General features: G+C 42.8%; 1 protein-coding gene across 2 annotated transcripts in view; it reads right to left on the minus strand.

Moving 5' to 3' along the window:
• LOC121168107 (cyclin-dependent kinase 15) overlaps positions 1 to 23,469 on the minus strand; it is a 78,508-nt gene that overhangs the window by 20,924 nt on the left and 34,115 nt on the right. For both annotated transcript variants that reach the window (XM_040997889.1, XM_040997890.1), the window contains exons 9-10: positions 19,920 to 20,013; positions 12,356 to 12,419 (exon numbers count right to left, since the gene is read on the minus strand). In XM_040997889.1, coding sequence (XP_040853823.1) covers positions 12,356 to 12,419; positions 19,920 to 20,013 — 158 coding nt within the window. The remainder of the gene's footprint in view (positions 1 to 12,355; positions 12,420 to 19,919; positions 20,014 to 23,469) is intronic.

The following is a 23,469-nucleotide window of genomic DNA, read 5'->3' on the forward strand; positions in this document are numbered from 1 at the left end:
ATTTCCCTCCTCCGTTCCTTCCCTTAGGAAGCAGTGGGCAGTCTAATCGGCCTGGTAATACACTTGAACCCTGGATCCAGGTTTTGAATCCCTGCTGTGCCACCTACCTGTTGTGTGACCTGCAAGTGGTGCTGCACCTTACTGGGCATCACTTTTCCCCTCTGCACAAAGTGGCTAATTGCAGTTCCTGTCGCACAGGGTTGTGAGAACCAGCCTCAAAGTGATGGGCCAAGCATTTGCTCATTGACTGTCATTTTCCTGCCTCGTTCCTTCGCCAAGTGTCACAGTTCTCTCTGCTCTGAGAGGATTGCTGCTTCCTTGACATCTTTAGAAACCTTCTGTAGCTGTTTCCTTCTCCTTAACTTCTAACTGCTCCAAGCTCCTGTTCTTAGAAATCTGGTTTAATTTGTTCTGTATGTTCTGTGTGTGGGTGAGAGGTGTGTTTCCTAGCGGAGCGATATAGTAACATAAACACATGCCCAGGCTCTGATTTCCCTTCTGCTTCTTATGAACTCTGGGATTTGGAGAACATCGCTTAACCTCTCTGGTTGAGTAACAGAGAAAGTTTCCAAGTCTGTAAAATGGGACTCATTTTCCTAGCCGTTAGGAGGATTAGGGAAGATGGAGCAGCTGGCACATGGGGCTGGCACTCCATGGATGTTAGTCTCAGGCTTCTCCTCCCTTCCTGCTCATACTTCTCATTTTTGCAAAAGTAGCATGATCTAACAGTGGCTTTCAACCAGAGCTGCCTAAGAGCCTCACCTGGGGAACTTGCACAAGCAGGGCAGGCCTGGCTCCACCCCTGTGTGCCTGATTTTAATGGACCTGGGGAGGGTCCAGGCATTGGTTAGCTGCTGTGCTGTTACTTTGTCCTTAATGGTCTCCAGATGTTTTCAGGCAGGAGCTAAGACAGAGAAACGGCTGGCCCAGAGCAAGGGCAGGGCCAGACCTCGCAAGCAACCACACATCTTGGGGGCTCTTTTCCTCCAGTGAGGTTGTTGTGAGAATTCTGTTCTTCAATAAAATGAAAATTAAGGAACACAGGGTCTGACACGTGCTGCACAGGTCGCTCAAGGATGTGAATGAGGAAGTAACATCAGGGAGAGGAAATCTGTTTTCATATTTTCGCCCGGGACCCAGGAGGATCTGCATTTGGGACTCGGGATTGCATGCTTGCGATCTGCAGATTTGTGCTGTCCTTGCCCTCCACTATCTGTTTTGTAGCTACATGAGCGGAGATAACGGGGGTTTGATGTGTGCAGGATCCACCAGGGAGCTGCTGGGAGGCTGAGCCTAAGCCCAGGGCTTGTTTGTGGCCACCCTCCCACTCCGATGCAGATAGCCTGCTGCTGAATGACCTTGACTCTCTCCCATTGATTTTTCCCAGTAGTTAAGCTGCAAGCGATCAATGGGAGAATGATCCACAAACAGATAGGCATTTTACACAGCGCCATTTCAAGAGGAGGCTGCTCCTCTGGCTTTAATAGCTCTAAAAATAATAGGGCTGGAGGTAGTTTGTTTCCCTTCTCCTTCCAAAGATGATAGTAAATCATTACACCAGACTTTTCTCCCTCTCCTCCCTTGGCAGTTCTCTTTAAAAGAGCTTTCATTTGAGTGCAGTTGGAATTCAAGGCAGGAAAAACTATGGACGAGGCGAGGAAATCTAAAAAGGCAGAACATCTTAATTTCCAAATGAAGCAGAATGAAATAAAGACAAGGGTGGAATGGGTACTAGCATTGTAAAAATAGTGCATTTTTCATAAATGTTTAATAAAGCTCATTTCACAAATGACTCATATGGTAACAGTCAATAGAGATTTGTTGATGGATTGATAAAACATCCCAGGACAATTTTGAGTCTTAGCTTAAGGTAAAACATTTTCTAGTTGCTATAGTCTTGCCACGATCACCATCACCCCAAGGTTATCTTGTAGTGTAGTCTACTGAATTCCATCTCTGGAATTTCCTGAATACAATGCATTCTTGAGATACCATATATTTAAATAGTTGATAATGTTGTTAGGCTCATTTTGCTATCTCAAGTAGTAACTTTAAAATGGCACTGCAAAAACTCTGTAGCTCTGTCTCTTCCACCTGCAGCTCACCCTACTGGGAACACACACACACTCATCCCCTCCCTGCAGCTGGCATCACTTTCTCAAGGAACTGACACAGAAGCTCCCTCAGTCTCTGGCCAAGTGGCCTCTGCCAGGCTATAGATCGTTCTTGGCTTCTGAAGGGCAGTGCTCTCACGGAAGATGCTCTTTGGCATATGAGTTTGGTGCTGCAACTCATAGTTTCTGAGAAAAATGTCTCATCCACTGACTAAAGTCTCTGTAAGGAAGGAGAGGTGGAGCTGTGGATGGGCACAGTCAGGGGTCTCCTTTCCAAGGCCAGCGTCACAGTGTATATGTGTCCACTGCAACAGATGATTTTTTGAGCTATTGCCGGAGTATGCTTTTCAGTGTGTTTATCATAGTTAACGGTGCGTTATTTGACATCTCCCCTGTCATGCCAACTCGACATATACCATGGGTCATGAAAGCATGCACAAAAATGCATATCACAAAAAAATCTACTTGCATTTAAAAAATATTTTGTATCAAAAATGAGCACATTTTAGAACTCCACTTTTCCATGAACTTTTTAAAGTGTCCACTTATGTAAAGGCTACCATATGTAGTTCCTGGCCTTTTTCCAGTGAGTCTATGGTGCTATGATTTCCCCAACATTATTATTGATTATTATATCCTGGCCTTTCTTAGTCCCTTTGACTGTTTCTTTGCAGTTTCCTAAGATTTCTTTTCTTCTGCTTGGCTCATCAATACTTATTCCCCAGGGTTCCATCCAGGCTTTCTCCCCTTTCTCTAAGCACTCTCCCCTGGGCATCTAAATTCACACTTGTGGCTTCAAATACCTCTTTAAGCAGACATCTGATTGCGTATTTGTACACTGACCTCTTGTAGTGGCTTTTGAGGTATCTCCATGTGGTGGTCCTAAAGATAATCAATTTCTCTGTTGAAATCTTACAGAGTACTCACTACCTGCCCTGTGAATCAGTTCCTTCTCCTTTTCTTTTCTATCACAATAAATGGTGCTGTCAAGTTCTCACCCATCAAAGATGGTTCCTCTTCACACCTCAGATGCAACTGGTCACAACTGCCCACTGAGCGTCTCCTACTCGCTTTTTAGATTCATCCCCTTCTCTCCCCACTTACTGTCACTGTGCTAGTGGTGGCTCTCTGTCTTTTAAAGTATTACCACATGGCTTCTGATCTCAACTATTATCAATTCAATTCCACACAGAATCTTCCAGCAACTTTTTCTAAGGTTAAACTGTCATTTTATAACCTGTAACAAGCCACACTGTGCCTCCTCTATGCTTATATGTGGAAGTCCAAATCATTAGGATGATTACCAAAAGCTTTCCAATCTGGTTCCTGTCTACCTCTCTGGGTTCATCTCCAGAAATGGCCTAGTACAAAGCCAACATGGCAGTTGACCTGAGCAATTCATTTGCTTTGTATATTATCAAATATATGGCCATGTGTTCAATGATGCTTTAGTCAATGATACATTAAGTATATAACAGCAACCCAACAAAATGGAAATGGAGCTGTGGACTAATGACATCATAGTGGTCTAAACATCACAGCACATTACATTGTCCTGCTTGTGGTGGTCCTGGTGTTTAAAAAAAAACCAAAAACCTCATTGTGTTGCCAGTCATACAAAAAACAGCACACACAATACCTAATACTTGATAATGAAACTAAATGACTGTGTAACTGGTTTGTGTATTTACTCTGTATCACTGATTTTAGAATGTATGCCTTCTATTTGAAAGACAAAGTTATCCATAAGAGAAAGTGCCATGGCAAGCCAGCAGCAGCCTTGTCCCTCATTTCTCTCACGTCTCTTCATGGCATCATGAATCCACGCAGAGCAAGTGGCCTACATCATCACGCTAAGTTCAATCTATGATATCCACATAACAGTGAGAGTTACCTAATGATGCCTTTCTTAGCGTGTACCCCTGGGGCCGGATGGCAAGTAATGAGATCCTTGCTTTCCTGCTCTTCTGGATCTACTCTTTCGTCTGGGGAGTCCTTCTTCTGCTTATTTGGAGAAATCCATTTTATTCCAGTCATCTTCCTCTAAAAGTGTGGAGTCCCAGCTCACATCTTCTCCTCTCAAAACCATCCCCACATTCCTCAAATTAAGGGGCCTCCCCTCTGAGCCCTGACCCCCTGTTCCTAAGAGTCTCTGGGGTTGTCTTCTTTAAAGCCAGGAATCCATGCTGTGTTTTGCTTGCCTACCCTACTCTTTAGCACCTACCAGTCACTAAATATTGCTGAGAGAATAACAGGTTGATGGGTGGGTGATAAATACAAATGAAGGAAGTTCATGGAATCTTACTCTTACAATGTAAAAGCAGGGGCAGGCACTTGGCACAATACAAGTACCTAGGTACTTGGCATTCTACATCAGCGTGTCTGACTTGAATTCCAGCTCCAATTCCAGTTTCCTGTCAATGTGTACCCTAGGAGGCAGCAGATGATGGCTCAAATACCTGGGTTCCTACCACCCATTTGGGAGAACCAGATTAAGTTTTGGGTTCTTAGTTTTGGTCCGACTCAGGGCTGACTACTGTGGGCATTTCGGGAGCAATATGGTACATGAGCGATCTCTGTCTCTGTCTCACTGCTTTCTCAATGAAATGTGGGAGAAATATCAAAGTTACTCCAGATGTCTCACTCATGTGCCCTGCTCAACCTCTTCCAGAGGCAGATCATGCAAGGCATTGGCTGTGAAGACAGGGCAGGAGCCCCTGACTTAGGCCTGTGGCATGACCCTCAATACCACTGGGCTTCTTCTCAAACTTTTACTTTATTTTTGTTTAGCAGTTTATTTTTCAAATGGATACATAAAATATCACATAAGTTAGCAGGGTCATACTTTAGGAAAAAAAAAATGCTTGCTCCCTGTTTTCACTCACTTGCAATTTTCCCCAATCTTCAGAACGCTCATTGGCTCCTCCTCATTTAAAAAAATTATAATTGGGGCCCGGCGCAGTGGCGCAAGTGGTTAAGGTCCTCGCCTTGCATGCCCAGGATCCCATACGGGGCCGGTTCTAATCCCGGCAGCCCCGCTTCCCTTCCAGCTCCCTGCCTGTGGCCCGGGAAAGCAGTCGAGGACGGCCCAAAGCTTTGGGACCCTGCACCCATGTGGGAGACCCGGAAGAGGCTCCTGGCTTCGGATTGGCATAGCATCGGCCATTGCGCTCACTTAGGGAGTGAATCATTGGATGGAAGATCTTCCTCTCTGTCTCTCCTCTCTGTATATCCGCCTTTCCAATTTAAAAAAAATATAAAAAATATAAAAAAAATTTATAATTGTCACCAAAAAAATTAAAGATGGGGAAACTAAAAATTAATGTTGAAACTGGAAGAAACAATCAGTGAAGATGAGAGTGGGTTGTGTATCTTAGTTAATTTCACTGACTGATAGGGAGTGGGGAGAGAAGGTTTAATAAACAGGAACTTTCAGCAGCATTCCAGAAGCAAGAGAGTAATAAGCCCAATCCAGCTGCTAAGACCCAGTAGCTCCTTAGCTGTGGGAAGGGAGGGCTGCTGGAGTCCCAGGAGGGCACTGCACTCACTCAGTCTTCCAGAAGCATGCCACCCAGCTCACAGATGGCAAAGCACAGTCATTGAGGCCCAAGATGGGAAAATGTGTGCTCTTAGCAAGGCTCCAGTCTAGGGCTTGATTTTAACAACCAGGTCATTATGGTTGTCCTTTGATTGTCTAGGCAGTGTGGAATACCGCCACACACTTCACCTTGGAGTCTAACAGGCCTATATGTTTTCTGGGTGGCCACTTCCTGGCTGGGTGACCAGAGATATGACACAGACTGCTCAAAGTCTTCAACTTTCTCACCAGTGATTTGGGATGATGATATTGTCTCTTTCTGACAAGGTTTTGGGACTCAAAGTAACAATGTATGTAGAGTGACTAATGCATAGTTGGTTAATACATAGTAACTATTATCACCCAGTGACAGTGAATAACTTACATGTTCTTCCTTGGTAAAGTTGTCTGAACCAGAATTTTTAGGCTTAGAGGGTACATCTGGAACCAGAATTCCTAGTTATTGGTTCATTGGGCAAACATCTACTGAGTACCCATTAATGTGCCAGTCAGGGGAGCATGTACAGAATGCTAGAGGCACTAGAAGTGGCCAGGTTTGCTCTGTGGAAATCTCCAGCCTTCCTCCTACCTTCCCCTGTTTGGTGAAATAAACAATGGTAACATGCTGAGCCTTTGGAGCCCTTACTGGATACCCACTAGGTGGCACATGGAGAGCGCAGGTGGGCAGCCGTCTGGCAGTAGTGCAGGTGCTGGGAGCATGGCCCTTTACCAGACAAGGGGCAGCTCTAATAGGCATTCCGTTGTCATGGGTCAGTGTCAGGAGGCTGGGGTTGGCTGCCGTGATATGGGAGTCCAGTCCCATGCAAGCCACAATGAAAGTCAAATGCTGGCAGCAAGAGGTGAGCCTGATGGCCAGAGGGTGGCCAAGATTGCCAAAGGCACAAAATACAAAGAAAGCAAAAGAGCCTCAGTGTTACCCTATGTGCATCGCCTGAGCAATAGAATGTTCAGAGTGGATACAAGACAGAGCAGGGAGCCACCTGAGTGCGGGACTCTGCAGCGGCAAATGCAGCTACACCGATTTGCTTCTTTCTCAGGATTGCTCTGCAAGGTAAGAAAGAGGGATGTGGCCCGAATGGAAGGGGAGTGTTGGGGTTTGCCAGTGGGAACTGCCTTGGCCTGAGCCTGTTCGAAAAGCATTAATGGCCTCATCTGGGGATTGGCATAACACCTGCTAGCAAGGCATGAAACAGCAGATCAGCCCTGTTGTATATCGTGGGCTAGGCCCATAGGGAGATGTTTCTGAAATGATAGCATCTTCCTTGTCCTGAAGATTGGGGAGCTGTGAACTAAGTAACTGCCCCAAACCTTTCCCTCTTCCACAGCACCCCCTCACTCCCCGAACCTTTGCCTGGACCTCAAAGCAATGCTTGCACCTGCCATTACATATAGAAGTTACCCGCGCTGTCAAAGGCAAGATTCTCAGTCTCTTTTCCCTAACTTCACCCCATGGAGCTGTCACCCTCATCCAAGCTAAGAGTCCTTACTCAGATCGCAGACAGGTTTCATAGCAAACACATGGAGACATGATTCTGGATCCTGCCACTCCAAAACATCATAGTCCCTTCAGGAAGATGATCATGTTAGATTTTAATCATCACCTGTCTCATAGCAGATTAGACAGGAAACTTTTCACACTGATTTTAAAGTCAAAACAAGACCTTTCCTGGGTGAGGATGCATGGCTGTGAGTAGAATGCTAATGCCCATGTTCCATCCCTGTTATTTCTTGCTTCCACCTGGTGGCAAGAAGCTGGGAAAGCAGGCATGCTGAAAAAGCCTGCAGGGCCAGGATCTGCGGGCCAGCCACTTGGAGTACTGCTGGTGAGATCCCCACAGGGCTTTTCCATGGCTTTTCTGCCTTCTGATTTCCACTAAGTTCTTCCCGCGCAAAATTTGCAGTGTGCAGCATTTTTCCCTGGGACTGAAAGAACGAGGATTATCCCGGATGCCTCCCTGCAGCTGAGCTCATGTCACCAATCAGGCATGATTTTCAGCAGATATTTCTTTAAAAGTTGGAAGGCCTCAGTGGATCCTGCACCCTCCTCTATGGGAACAAGCATCAAAGAGCAGGAATAAAATGCTTTGCACGCACATTGGGAACTAATTGCCAATTTGGCAAACGCATTGACTAATGTCATGCCCTGTTATTTCTAAATCCTCTCCTGTCCTTGACCCCCAGTATCTAGATGTAAACTTGGAACCATTAGTGGGGAAGGATAAAGTCTTCTGGTGCCTCGAATGGAATTGAGAGGGATTTAAACTCAGCGCTTTTGAGTGTGGTGAAATGAACTCAGCAGTACATTAATGCTAGGATTTGAGCACACAGCGTGAGCGCTTTCAAAAAACCGTGTTTAAGGAAGCAAACAGAGCCACGACAGGCCCTTTCAGGGGAGCCAGAGGAGTCAGATGAAACAATCAATGACACATTACAAACCACAACTGGGCTGTGATCGTGGGGGCAGAAGAAAAGTCTGTCTTTATCACAGGAGCTTGGAGTCTAATGAGCCAGGGACGGGGCGGCCTTCCGAGGGGTGAGGCCGCTCTGCGTTTTAGCCGGGAAATGTCTAAATATTTAGCTGATGCCCTTCAAAGCTCTGCACAGTTCTGTAGCGAACTGGTCTCCAAGGCCCCATCTGATTGCCACTGGGGAAAATTTGTGCAAACAGTATTCATTGGAGAAGTCAAAAAGCATGCTGATGAAAACACCCACATTGACATATTTTTTTCCCTCTTGTAATGAAGTGTTGCTAATGTCTTTCAAATGCTGAATTCAAGAGCAACACCTTGCCAGTAAGCACCTTCTTGTCAATGACTGCAATGGGTGCTCTGCTTTGGGTCTTGCCTGTTTGCATCATGGGAAAATAAAGCATGCATGTGCTGTATTCCTGCCTGCCTACCTGGAGAATCCCACACCGCATGGCCAGTGGTGCTTGAGCCTCAAAAAGGGGAGTGATTACCTTGTGCATTTTCTTGGGTGTGGACAGGAGAGCCAAAAAGACTGAAGGAATTTTGGAAAAGTGTCAATAGGGACCTGTCATTAAAATTCACACCATGGGCTGGTCCTAGTCTTGGTACCTGTTAGCCTAAAAGGAACATTCCATGTGCTCTAAGCTTCGAGAGTCTTCTGGGCCACAAAGCCAGGACATCACAGGATATGGGAGCAGCTGGGACTCGAACCTTTGCAGGCTTCCTGATGGTGGATTTCCCTCTGACTTCCTGTGGTCTCTCTCGAGTATCACTAGCACTATTTCCCTTCCCCCCACAGAAATGGCCAGGGCAGCCCCAGTTCCCCGCCAGTTTGATAAATGTGTCTTGGCTAATTGTGTGAAAGATGGCAGCCCTTTAGCAAGTGTGACCAGTTTATTGTTGAACCAATCAGGGGCGCCTTGGTTCGCGTGTGAAAAGGGGGTGTGTTGCCAGGGAGGGTGAGTGTTTTGGCGGCTGAGTCAAAGGAGGAGCGTTTTGGGGGGTCACAGAGCAACACCCACTTCTTTGAGGGGATGTTACTATGCTCTACTAAACCTGTAAACCTCTAACTCAAAGCACTTTCTCTCTCCTCCCTCTTTTTTCAAGATCTTTTTTTTTCCCATGGTGCGAACAGGCAAGAAGACACTGGCTACTCTGCAGATGGAGTTCACGTTCCAGGGTTTTTAATATTTCACTTTTATATTTCTGTTAGAGAATGATCCTGCTGAGAGTCTGGGAATCTGTGCTCGTCAGAACCCCCTCACTGACACTTGGATATATTGCTCTGAAAGTTATCCCAGGAGAAAAGATTAAACAAAAAAAAAAAAAGCTTACTTTTCAAAGCCTACTTCTCAATCTGCCCACATCAAAATAAGACAACTGGCCCTTTGAAGTGGAGGACACAGAGTTCTCAGCTGGCTGGTTTAGAATGGGGAGTGGGGAAGAAGAAAAGAGAGCAAGGGAGAAAAGAAGGGGGCAGTGGAGAGGGAAGGAAGGACAGAAGGAAGCTAGGCAGGATGGAAGGAAGGGGGAGCCTCTAAAGTTATACCTCAGTCACCTTACCCAGATTGCATCAGGCACCTGCATCTGAGTTGAGGGCTAGAAAACCTGCTTCTCAGAGCTCCCAAGGAAATAAGTAACTCATCAGAAAAACTTGTGCAGCTAGATTAGCATCAGGTGATTTAAAAAACCCTGTATCAACAGATGCGATACTGTTCTCCTGGATCGAGTCCCAACAATGCTAGAGATGACGGAGGGGATGAATCTCTGAATTTCTAAGTCCTAAAGGTTCCCTCAAAATTGTATCAGCCGAATTCCAAGTTTGACGGGCGGAGGACTCCACTACTTAGTCCGGAAAAGCTAGGCAAAGAAAGCTTGTCCAGAATGGTGTTAACACAAGTGGCACCTGTGACCTTTGCTCTGACTCCCATCTCCTCTCTGGTTCTCCTTAATTATTGAAATCTAAATGTATGGCAGCATCAGCCACAGCACAGGGATGGGAGTGGATGGGGCAGCATCCGCACAAAGAATCATGATTGACACAGGGGATGCTCTTGGAACACAGATATTACTGGCCCTTTTGAACCACAGACTTATGAGTGACTTACCAATGGTGCTGACCCTGTGGCCAAAGCATGCTGGACTTCTAAGATTCATAATTATGGTTAGATTTTTTTTTGGTGGTGGCTCAGGTTACAACTCCCTTTCTTTTATGAACTCAACCTGGCTCATACCACAAGCTTCCTGAGTCCCACAGAAGCAGGGGTTACAACTGAGCACCTCAGAAACAGAAAAACTGGTTTATAAGTATGGATGAATGAATCCCAAACCCTAGTTTGTGAGATACCAGAATTCCTCCACATCCATCCCTGTAGTCCCAGTGTCATTGCATAGCATCTAGCAGAGAGTTAGTGCTCCAAAATGTCAACTTACATGAGTTGAGTAAATCTTTACTATAAAAATAATACAGAATTTTTAAATAAATGGAAATGTGCACATTACATGGAAATAAGAGTAAAATGAAAAACAGAATCTATTTATTTTATTGGAATCCAATTCTATCCAGGTTTCTACCACTATTTTTCTCACCAGAACATTCTGTATTAAGAATCATTTATTGCCTGGACCAACCTGGAACCCAAATATTTGAAACTTGGAAAACAGCATATGCTCCCAATGATAGCTTTGCTTTGACACTATCCACATGGCTTTTTCCAGCCCAATCTGTCACCCTAACCTTCTGCCTGCATTCCTGTTAGGAAGCCCATGGATGAAAAGCTTGCCATTTCACCCAGATGGAGAGTGGAGTAGATGGGAAGAAGTACTGGCAGGCAGGAACCAGGTTGTTCTACAAACCAGGGTATTTGGAGACAGGAGCTATTGTAGGCTGGACCACAGTTTCTACCAGAACATGACTTTTGTTTTAGCTCAGAGCAAATAAAAAATGTGTAATTCAAGTCTTTTGAAATGAGGAATTTTTTTTTCTGACTTTTAAATTCAAGCAAAATAGCTAGGGATGGTAAACCATTCGTAACTGACCCCACTGTTAAAGGCCATTGAACAGTGGGTACAACCATTTGCAAAGAGGCTCAAAGAACTTTACAGTTAGTTGCTAGATCTCAGAAGAGTTTTCCTTAACTTCGACTAGTTCAAGATACAGGATCCCAATGTATGGCTGCTTTAGCAAAAATGTTAGAGGCAGGAGAAAAGAAGAAAAATGTTTCAGCTCCCTATGTCTTTTATTTTCTTCTTCAATCAATGCTTTCATCTTTAAATTTCTTGCTCACTTGGAAACTTGCTAGGAAACCCTCATACCAAAGTTAGTAAAGACAACAGTTTTGGAGGATTCTATTTGAAGTGTTGTGACAATACAATCATTTACAGACTAGTAAATATGGCTTGGGGCTCATGCATCCTAATCTGGTTCTTATCAGGACCCTTCTATCTCTCCTTTTATCCTGCCAACTGAGAGTCCAGCTTGGGCATGGCCTTCACTTACTGCTCCAGCTTCTGATATGGTCTTTCACCCTGTGGCTTATTTGATTGTCTTCTTCCTTCTGCCTCACTATCGTCAATGTGACCACTGGGGAATCTGACTCTTGGGACAAATTCTCAAAGACTTCCCCATGAGTAGCACTTCCAAAACTTACAAATCTGCTTCCCACGATTGGTCTCAGAGAATCTAATGTGTGGCAGACCAAGTCTAGAGGAAACTGATGAACTCTTGGAAAGAAAATTCTAGAGACATCAACCCTGGCTTGTCCTAGGGAATGGGGAGCTCTACCCACCCTCTATTGCACTAGGTTTTCTTTCATACTTTATGAGGCTCAATAATCTAGAAAATAAACCCAGTGATAATTTTGGGGCTCAAAAGTGAGATCATCTTGTGAGTTGTTCTTTGGAGCCAATGGGTATTTGGAAATGGATGTGGATTTCACAGTAGAGTCATTGCAGATTCATTTTTAGCTTGTTACTTGTGTTTCACAGAACTGGGGAACCAATCTAACCTCAACTACTACTTCAGAATGCTTCACATAAAAGGGAATGTCAGAATCTGGAAACCCAGTTGGATCTCGCTTTGCTATTGGGTCCTCATTGCAAGAACCATCTGTGTGGTCAATGCCCTCTTTCCATTGCTAATTCTTGGAGCATGCAGAAGCTTGCATTAGTATTACCTGGGTTGTAGTTAGGTAGCTTGGAGACTCCAGGCCAGGTATCTTCTGTAGGGACTCCCAACACCTATCAAAAACCAAAGAAAGACAAAGACAAGTGAGGGGCAGATATGGTGACATATAGGAAAGGTAAGGGAGGGAGTGAGAAGGAAACAGGTATGTGTCCCATGACATCAGCTCATGTAAATGAGGAGAAAGCTTTACCATTTCCAACATTTGTAGTTGGTTGGCAAACCTCCAGTGTATGCCTCTACCTGTGTCTCCACTAATGTACTTGTAATCCTGAGAAAGACTGAACATCTCTGCCTAAAGTAATTTCCCTAAATCTTGTGCAGTCACCATGCATTAGGATATCATGTTGGGAATTAGGGATCTGAGGAAGCAGGAATGACTGTCCCTTTGCCTGACATAAGACGACCAGATCTGTATTGACAGAAGACACTTGACAGCTTAAATTATGCCTCAGCATGGGCACTCAGCTGTTCCCTGATGTGCTCACATTAAAAGGGATTCAGATTACTGACCTTTAGGCAGTGGAATGTCAGCTAAAAATGACCCTAAAGCTAACTTGAGTCCTTCCCACCAAATTCACCTCTTCTGCTTGTTCTCCCTGTGGGCAGCAACTTGGAATATGGTATTGGTTTTTCACTAGTGTATTATCATGTTCACATCACTTGAAAAAGAGTTGGCCTACATTCTGGTTTACCAAACTGAAGCTCTAGTTTTTAATTAAGATGTTGTGTGAACCATCGCTTAGAATAGAAAGCCAGGCAGCTCAGATTCTAGATGGAGTTGCCACCATGCATTTCCCTGTAGGCATCATCTTACCATTCTTTAAGACAATTATAAGAGCTCATGGACACTGCTATCTGGGAGCCACCTCATTTGAGGGAATACCAGTAAAACACCAGTAGTTTTCATTACACCTCTATAACAAAGCTCTTCTTTGAAACATTATCTCCATATAACTCTTTGGAGACATGTCTCAGAAAGTGCACTGGATCCGCACATAGAACACAGACTGTGGAGGCTGGCCCAGTTTCTAAGGCAGAAAGTCAATGGCCTGACAGGGCCTGCGAATACAATCAATAAGGAATCCAGGATGGGAATGTAGCAGCCTGCCTCTGACTGAGAGGCATAATAATTTTCGGTTCCTGTTGAGCTTCTCCTTAAATGAAAGACATTGAAGTACTATCTTATATAATAAAAACCATGACACCCAGTAAAACCTTGCTTCTTTGATCCCCTCTCTAAACAAACTGAAAAGGCAGTGTGTGGTTTAGATGCTTGGGAAAGGAAGGTTATTTCTGTTTTTGAATGGGAACAGCTGATGTGTTTGTACAGATGCACATGTCAACAAGGAGGTGTGACTCATGTGTACCTGTATAAAAGAAAAGAGGAAACAACATAGGAAAGCAATAACCACATCTTTGTTTTCTCTAAGGTGAAGGCTCTAGGAATTGTTGGCTACTTTGCAATGTGTTTTATTAATGTCGACACAATGGGTTCCAGAATTATTTACTTACAACATCATATGCTAAAAGCATAAGAGAATTTTAAAAGTTCAAATGAAATTCAAAATACCTTATTTGGAAATTCGAGTTGCAGTTTCGATTTGAAAGTTACTGAATTATTCTTCACTTGAGAAAAGGACTAAATCTCCTGTTCACTGTCTGGGAAACTGGAAACCAAAAATCATTGATTTATTCCCTCCCTGAAGGCTTTTAAAAAGCAGCCGGTGAGTGCTGTGTTTGCAACCACAGCAGGTTAGAGGGGCTGTTTATTTGCCTTTATTAGAATGGAAACTAAAGGCATTTTGATTAATGGATTTAAAGTTTGCATAGCTTATCGTGATTTGGGAACTGAATCCAGGAATAATTACCAAAAAAACACAATTGGTTATTGAAAGAATTAGATTGAACAGGTATTTATTTGCTTTGATGTTACATGGAAGACATAGAAACAGAAAGAGGAGTTCCATTGGCTGGCTCACTTTCCTAAATGCCCACACCAGTTAGGGCTCTCCTAGGAATTCCATACTGGTCTCCCACAGTGATAGAAGGGACCCAAGTAGAGGAGGTCTGAAAATGGTAAGATGTTGGCGCGCATGCACACGTGTACACACACACACACACACACACACACACACACACAGAGGCATTTGAGAGGAGGGTGAAGAAAAAAGATTCATGGCTCCTAATTACAAGTTGATTCCTGAACATGGGATCTCAGGATAAATGTTGAGGACACTGGACTAAGAGGCTGGGAGATTCGGAATGGATTTAATGCTTTCTAAGAAGCAACTCCTCCATAAAAACCCCTTGAGTCTGCAATAACTTTCCATTTTCATCTGTGATGACTGCATTTAGTAAAACACAAACTTGGAAGCTATTTGAGAGTTACTCGTTTACTCTTCCAACTTGACTCACAGGCAACAAAAGCAAAAATGGACCAATGGGATCAATAAAAATCTGTACAAGAGAAATAACAGAACAAAGAGACAAGCTCTAGGCCAGGAGAGAATATTTGCCAACCATACATCTAGAAATACAGGGAACTCAATGCAACAGCAAGAAAACAATTAACTCCATTTTTAAAAGAGCAAAGTAGCATGATGGACCCCTAAATTCAGGAAATGCTCCTCACTAATCATCAGAGAAATGCAGAATAGGACCACCATGAAATCACGTCACTGGCAGCTGCTGCTGGGCTTTAACAGAGATGAGGATGACAGGAATCCCATTGTGTTACTGATGCAAATGGAAATGAGTGCAGTCTCAGGGTGGGTGTGTGGTGCCATAGCACAGACACTCTTCGTGATGGCTGCATTCCATGTCAGATAGGTTGGTTCCTGAGCATTTAATCCAACTCCTTTCTAATGCTCACCTTGAAAAGCGTATTTGGGTCCCTGCCATCCAGGTGGGAGAATCTGATGAAGTTTGGAGCTCCTGGATTCAACCTGGCCCAGCCTGACTGTTGTGGGAACTGAAAGAGTGATTCAGAAGATAGAAGATTTCTCTCTCCTCCCTCTCTTTCTCTCTTCATTTCAAATAAAAAAAAATACATTCGTATGATTTTGCACTTTCCACATACCAGGCATGGGGTGCTAGGAAATAAATTAAGTATGTTGAAGAGATATCTACACTCCCATGTTTGCTGCAGCATTATTCACAATCATCAAGCAATGGAATTGACCTAAATGTCCATCAAAGATCTTGAATGGATAAAGCAAATGTGGTGCACATAGAAGGAAATCTGTTTTTTGTGAGGACGTGGATGAACCTGGAAGACACTATCAAGTGAAATAAGGCAAGTGACAGGAAGACAAATACTTTGTGACCTCACTTGTATTTGGAAGCTAACGAGACTGGATCCCAGGTATAGAGAACAGAATGGCGGTGACTAGAGGCTGGTATTTTGGGAGATGCTAATTGGAGGAAATGGAGGAGTAAGTTAAAACACCTGTTGTTCAACATGGTGACTGTAGCTAATGACAAGAGATTGTATTCTTGGAGATGACTAATACAGTTGATTTGAATTGTTACCATAGAAAACTGTCAAGTATGTAATGTGATGCCTATGCTAATTTCTTTGATTTGGCCACTGCACAGTGCATATTCATTTCAGAGCATCATGTTGCATTTAATACATATAGCTTTTATTTGTCCATCACAAAGAAAAAAAAATCAGCCTGGATCCAAAGCTTAACTGTTAGGCAGATGCAAAACTCAGCAACGTGGATAGAGCTTCTAGACATCTGATGCTATTAAATACGTCAGTAAATGTGACAGATGAGGTCATTAACTATGGTTAAATATATTAGTGATGCCATTCCTCCCACAATGCTTTTCTCCTCTGTTGCATTTCTATCATAACCTTGTGTGAGCTTGGGTTTGGTAAAACTACTCAGGGATGTTATTGCCACATTGGGAAAAGCAAACGACATGAGTCTGAAGTTATAGAGTCCCTCCTTGACAGTTCTCTTCTCACAGGCACTCAAAAGATTTTGTCCTGGTTGGAGTTTTGGTAAGGTGTGCCAGTGACAACCATGCTGTACTTCTACAGGTAAACAAAACACAAGTACTGTTATTGTTTAGCACTTGCCATTCACCAGGCTGTGGACTAGAAAAGAATTATTCTGACATGCTTGAGATGCAGTGGGGTCGGGTATGCTTATCTCACCTTGTCTTCAGATTGTGGCATTACAGACAGAAAACAAAACAGGGGTCTCTACCAGCTTGAATGGAATCATGCAAAAATGAGATGTAATAAAGCCAACCTCCTGATGTCTGTAAACACAGAGTCGGCTGCAGCTGGTTCTGTGGCTCAGAGAGCTACTCATCATTTACCATACACACATCCCATATCAGAGTAGTGGTTCCCATCCAGCTTCCTGTTAGTGAAACTGGGACGGCAGTAGATGACATAGTCTGGATACTTGGGCTTCTGCTACCTACATGGCAGACCTGAATGGAATCTCTGGCTGTTGGTTTTGACCTGGCCCAGTCCTGGCTGTTGTGGCCATTTTGGGATTGAGTGAGCAGATGGAAAATGCCTCTCTTTTACTTGGTCTTCTCAGTTAAATAGCTAAGTAATATAGAAGTAGTTCTTTGCGGTACTTTAAAGTAAAAAATGAGCTATATGAGTTTTGTCAACTTGAAAAATAATTTTAGGGGAAAAGTAATGAACAGCATAGAATATGACAGATCTCCCAAAAGTTCCTGGTAAATGTGTGATAAGGGAGAACTACATGGATTTAAAAATATTTTACCCTCACTCTGGCACTCCAACCCTCAGCCTCCCCATGGACAGACTCCGAGGAAAGGTGGCCCTTGAGCATGGTCCCTGTGTGTCTGTATTCCTCACCCTCTGTTCACTGTTTGGGCAGGACAATAAAGATAGCAATGTTAAGAAAAAAATATATATTTTACCCTCGAATAAAATTCTCTTTTAATTCCACCTTTCATAAGCTTTTGGAAATGCCCTTTCATCATGATGGAAAATGACAGCAGCTACAATATTTCCTTACATTTTACTCAAAGAAATCACAATGTCCTGTTGGTGAGGTGGGTTACGAGGCTTGCTCTACCTCAGAGCTGCGTTCAGAACTCATAAATCCAGCCTTCAGGCCTGTGCTACTTCCTACATGTTTACATATTTCACATTTGTAATGTGCTTTCATGAACAACAAAATTAAGTTCCTTTGATTTACTGCAGCGTGATGAAGATAACAATCAAGGGGAACGTAGGGGCAGGGAAGGACTTGTCAGACATGTATGTTTTTGTTTGTTGGCCCTTTAGGTCCAGATTCAAGCTCAATCCTTTCACTTAACTGAATTCTTTATGTTATCTTTGAGGTCAGTGTCAGTTATCAAGACCAATTCTGGAAACTCTTAAACTAAGAACAGGAAAGGCATCAGATCACTCAGCCTGTGCTTTCAGTCCTGTGATTTCTACAGCTGTGCTAAATGCAGAGCGCTGTAATATGACTGCTTTTCTAAGCCCACAGCATTCAAAAAATAAGTTCACGTACAACTCTTCACACACAGATACATTCTTTTCAAATATGCTACCTTCTGAATAGCCTAGGCACAATTTTTTTTTAAGATTTACTTATTTTTACTGCAAAGTCAGATATACAGAGAAGAAGAGAGACAGAGATGAAGATCTTCCATCTACTGATTCACTCCCTAAGTGACCCCAACAGCCAGAGCTGAACCAATCCAAAGCCAGGAGCCAGGAGATTCTTCTGGGTCTCCCACATGGGTGTAGGGTCCCAAGGCTTTGGGCCATCCTCAACTGCTTCCCCAGGACACAAACAGGGAAGTGGATGGGAAGCGGGATCGGCAGAAATAGAACTGGCATCCATATGGGATCCTGGTATGTGCAAGATGAGGACTTCAGCCGTTAAGCTACTGTGCTAGGCCTGCCTCAGGCACATCTTCAACATTATGATTTATATTAACCATCTATACATGCATCCTTTTACATAGTGAGTGGATTGCATTTGTTTCACATGCATTTTCTCATGCTTTAGCCATCTTGTTTTTATACTGAACACTTGAAAGTACAGATCATAATTTTTCTTTTTCTTGCTTTTCTCTGTGCCTTGTGGTCACTCATAAGAACATGTAAGGTACTTGTAAATGTTGAATGCCTTGTTGAATATTGTTCCCTGATTAAATCGCTTAAGAAAAATTCTTCCCTTGAGTCAAAGGCCATTGGAGGGTGACTCTAGACAGTGTTAATTGTGCTTGCTGTATTGTGAGGAAGAAATAACGCTGCCACATGCAGAACAGAACAACTGAGTGTTTAATATCAGATAATACTTGTGAGCATTTAGGTTCCTGAGTCACCCCTGCACCAATTTACATGAGAGAGGAACAAAGCCAACATTCATGAAGCACTTACGGAATGTGCAGCTGGTGATGCATTTGTTCTCACAGCAAGCTCAGAAGGCCAGGACCACCAATCCCATTTTACAGAAGGGAAAATTGAAGCCCAAGGAGACCACATCACTTGAGCAATTTAATGAGAAAGTGGCTTGTCCGCTTGTCTATAAAATCTTAACATTAGGATAACAGGTGGTGTCATGGCATCTGTCCATATGATATGAGAACATTTCTCTATCTTGCAGGGATTCTAAGAAAAAGCCTTGAAATTTGAAAGGCATCTTTTGAGTTGGTGATTGTTTCCCAGTGTGGCCCATGTTCCCTCATTGTACCCCCATGTTTCCAAAAGGAAACGCAACATCAGTGATTGGTTTTTCTAAAATATCTTGCTTGCACACAATGCATTTCATTTGAGGCAGAGGACAAGGATCACGATCCAAGGTAGGAAGAGATTATCCTTGCACACTTTAAGCACCTTGACACATCCTTCAGCCTGTGTGATGCTGTGTGAGGCAAGTCAGATACAGAAAGACCAGTGTGGTATAATTCTTACATGGAGGCACAAGCAACAGGCAAGTTCACAGCAATGGGAAGTGGTGGAGAGGTCTGTAGAGGGGGCTGGGCTAGAGGACAAGGGGAATTATGGCTTGCTGAGAGACAACAACTCTTTGGGAGGAGCTCAAGGTTTTGGAAATGCTGGCAGGGATGGGGGCACAACACTGTGAATCTTTTAATGCCAGTGCACTGTGTACTTAACAGTTATTAAAGTGCTAAAGTTTACATTATGTATGTTTTATCATAATACAAATCTCCAAGAAAAGGAAATATGTAGTGTGACTATAGTTTTACTTAAGGAACATAAAAGCAAAGCATGTCATAGTGCAGATGAAGTAGGGATAAACAGTAAAGAAAGGAGACCACACACACACACACACACACACACACACCATGACAGCTTCACAATTTGGTTGTAGATGAGCATGATAAACAGAATAGGTCTCTCATCCCTAAGGTGCTTATACCTGTGGCAAACATCAGTGTCCATCCACGAACACATATTGGATGTGGTTCAATATCCCAAAGCAGATGGACCACTGTACTCCACCCTGAGACAAATTTAATTCAACATTCAAAATGTAGATATTTCCTTTTCTGAAGAGACATTCTTCTCTTACCTCCCAGATCTTTTCCAGTTGTTCAAGGATGTTGGAAACCCCAGGGAACAGAGGTTCACCCTGGAACATTTCAATGAAGATGCATCCTGCACCCCTGCCACAGGAAACAAGAGTCAATGTAATGCTTTCAAGGAGATCAGGTATGCAAAACTTAGCCAGCAGCATTCCCCAGTCTGAGAAATATCTGAAGGATTGTTAAATAGGGGCCACATGCTACTAGAATCTTGGGTGAAAATAATTGAGTGGCTTGTACCTTTGGTTTAAATGGAACACAATATGAGGACTCTTGAGAAAGAAAAAGAAACAAATAGAATTAGAAATTTATTTTGGTGAAAGCAAAGAAATCCATGAAAACTTTCTGATGATACTCATTTTCTATGAGCTTTTTAAAGACCTCTTGTGTAGTTAGTATACATTTTACACCATTAAAGCTCATGAACTCTCTATTTTATAAGAGGGGAAGATACTGAATCCCTAAACTATATACCACTTCTCACTTAGTCAAAGATGCTATTACTACAAGAGGCATCATTATTTTGTGTATCATCAAGAAAATTTCTAAAAACCTGTAAATCATTCCATAAGTATGTCCTATGATTTTGTGTCAATTAAATTTTTTAATGTTTGGAATAGGCATATGGCGCGGTAAGATGTTACTTGAGATTTCTGTATCTATATCAGGATGCCCAAGTTCAAATCCTGACTTTGCTTCTGATTCAACCTTCTGTTCATGTACGCCCTGCAAGGTAGCATGTGATGGCTCATATTCTTGGGTTCCTGCCACCTACATGAGTGTCCAGATGGAGTTCTGGTTTCCTAGCCTTGACTGGGCCCAGCCCTGCTTGATGTGCGCATATGTGGAGTGAGCCAACATATGGAAGATCTTTCTCTCTTCCTCTGTATTTCTCTTAAAAAATAAAAGATTATCATCTCTAAACTTACACATACAAATCCAGCAAATAGAAATTGCCAGAGTATTTATTTTATATTTATTGAATACATTATAAATTTAACTAGAGGTCATTTTATCATGTATCATCATGGACGTACAAAATACAACATGGAACACTGAGGGAAATGAGCTAGTTGAGATAGTTCTGAAGCCTTTTCGTGTTCAGGATTTGACTCAGACTCATTGATATTGTGTTTACCCACAGTATCCTTCTCAATACTCAGAGTCTGGCAGTGCAGCATTTCTTAAAATCATCTGTAAAAGAACCCAGTCATCAGTGCTAGGCTCCTCAGCTGGCACTGCAGGAACGTAGCTGTACATGTCTGACTCACTCCTTCTCCCCCGCCATTTGGTTCCGAGTCACTGACACCATTCTGCAAGTTGTGGTGCTGCCGCCTTTGATGTTCACACTTGTGCTGCAGCAGCTCTGTTCACAACTTCAGCCTGACTGACTCCTGATGCATCAGACTTCACAGAAAGCATCCATTTGAAGCTGAATGTCACGGTGTGCCCTACGCATCTTCCTTCCTACATGGTCAGGCTGAAGGAGCTTTCTCAAGGGATGGATAGGAGTGGGATTTAGATTTGTAATAATGCACATTTTGAAAACTGTTGAAAATGTTTTGAGTATTAAAGATGGTTCAGGTGATCCCATGGTCCAATACTTTCCAAAAGATTTTTTTTTAATACCAAATGCCTTTCACCATAATACAGAATTCCACTAACTCTCTAACTCAGCTCACCACTCTTACATGACAGAAACAAGAAGAAAATCTAGGTAAGACATTTTGGTGTAGATGACCAAACTACTAAATATTTATTATCAGTTTCATTTGGAATATGATTTTCCACATTATTCATGTTTGTTTATGATACATGATGAATTTTTACTCTTTCAATCTGATTATAGATACATGCTATTTAATTGGCTTTTCATTGATTAAATAGGGGAAAGAAGACTTCCTGACAATTAAGTTTAAAAATAATTTGTATATCTTGTTTCTGGTTTGGAGACAGAATATACATCAAAAGAAGATTTAAATCTATATTTTATTGTGCTGAAATAGACAAAATTTATTTTCATGACCTACTGTTAGGTTTGAACATAATCAACTGGCTTATTCTTAGACTTGTGTCAACAAAGATACCAGACAGCTTTACAAGCCAATTTGGATACGATGGTTATATATATTTTTAAAATTATTAACTCTGCTGTACAAGAGACATCTTGATGTGATAAAAGAATTTTAGTGTTTATTTACTTTCATCTCCATGGATAGCAGAGCAGCAGAGAGAACGAGAAGAGGGTGACTATCTCCTACGAACTGGTTCACCTCCACTGAATGCAAGAGCCAGGGCTGGGTCCTGCCAAAGCCAGGGTCCTGGAATTCAGTCCAAGTCTTCCACCCAGGCAGCAGGGAACTAAGTATTTGTTTGACCCATGATCTGATGCCTCTTAGAATGAGTACCAGCAGAAGGAGGGACCAGAAGTGCTATGGGTATCATTCTATAAAGGTGCTCCCACTCAGGGTGTGCCATTTCAAGTGTGGCTCAACCTGCTGTGCCACAACACCTCTCCCAGGTATCAGAATTTTGTGCAGACAAACGTTAACTTACAAACTTGGCAAAGAGTCTCTTGGGATGAATTATTAGAATATTGACATTATTTACAATGATTGGCATTTTAATCAGCAACTTGTATGCAAACATCTGAGTTCCTTCTGATTCCTGTCTTTAAAGCAGCAACCATCCATGAAAGGTATAAATGAAACAATATGTGGAAAATAGAAGTTCAGAACCATTGTGGTTCCCTGCAGTAGTCAGGGAGAAACTGGGAGCCCTCTCTGTGGTGACAATACTCATGCTGTCTCCATGTACACTTGAAAAACCCTCAGATCCTCTCATTTTGCAGCGCGTGTGTTGCTGTTTTGTGCCTTGTTTATGAAGTAGAGCTGGAAGTATACTGGTTTTTAAAAACCTAAACCAAACTCTCCATCTAGTTCCCCAACCCCTTCCAGAAACCCCAGAGGCTTACAAACTACTAGAACCATTCAAACTGCTACTTTAAATGCTTCAAGGCATTCAAAGTCAACACCAAAGAGCCTGTGGGCCACTTGCCCTGCTCCCCAAGCTTTTGTAATCTAGAGAAGGTCTGCTGCCTTCTCACAGTGCCTTGTTGGCCGGGTGAGCCAAGAAGGAAAGCTTTCACTGTGCAGTTTCACAGTGTCTTCTGTCTTCTGTGCCACTAGAACACTGTACAAAATCATGTGAAATACATTGGTGAGCACTGCAATACTTAGGCCATCACACAGATACCGTAAAATATCACAAAATGTTTGTTCTTAAAGAGATGAAGTGTTATTTGGTTGAAATTCTCTATTTGCATTTTGGAGCAGGTTGAAATGTTCCTTATCTTACTGAGTCTGTGTATTTGAGGAGAGGGTGGTGTGCCTTCCAATCCCAAGACATACAAAATTCTCAAGCCAGCTGTATTTCAGAACTAGACTACCCATAAGTACCATAAATATCGGTGCACTGGTAACAAAACAAATCTGCACAATGTACATTTGAAAAATAAAAGAACATTTTCCTGATGTA

The sequence above is a fragment of the Ochotona curzoniae genome, unplaced genomic scaffold (genome assembly GCF_017591425.1).
Source record: "Ochotona curzoniae isolate NIBS_2020 unplaced genomic scaffold, NIBS_Ocur_1.0 patch58, whole genome shotgun sequence".
Classification (NCBI taxonomy): Eukaryota; Metazoa; Chordata; class Mammalia; order Lagomorpha; family Ochotonidae; genus Ochotona; species Ochotona curzoniae.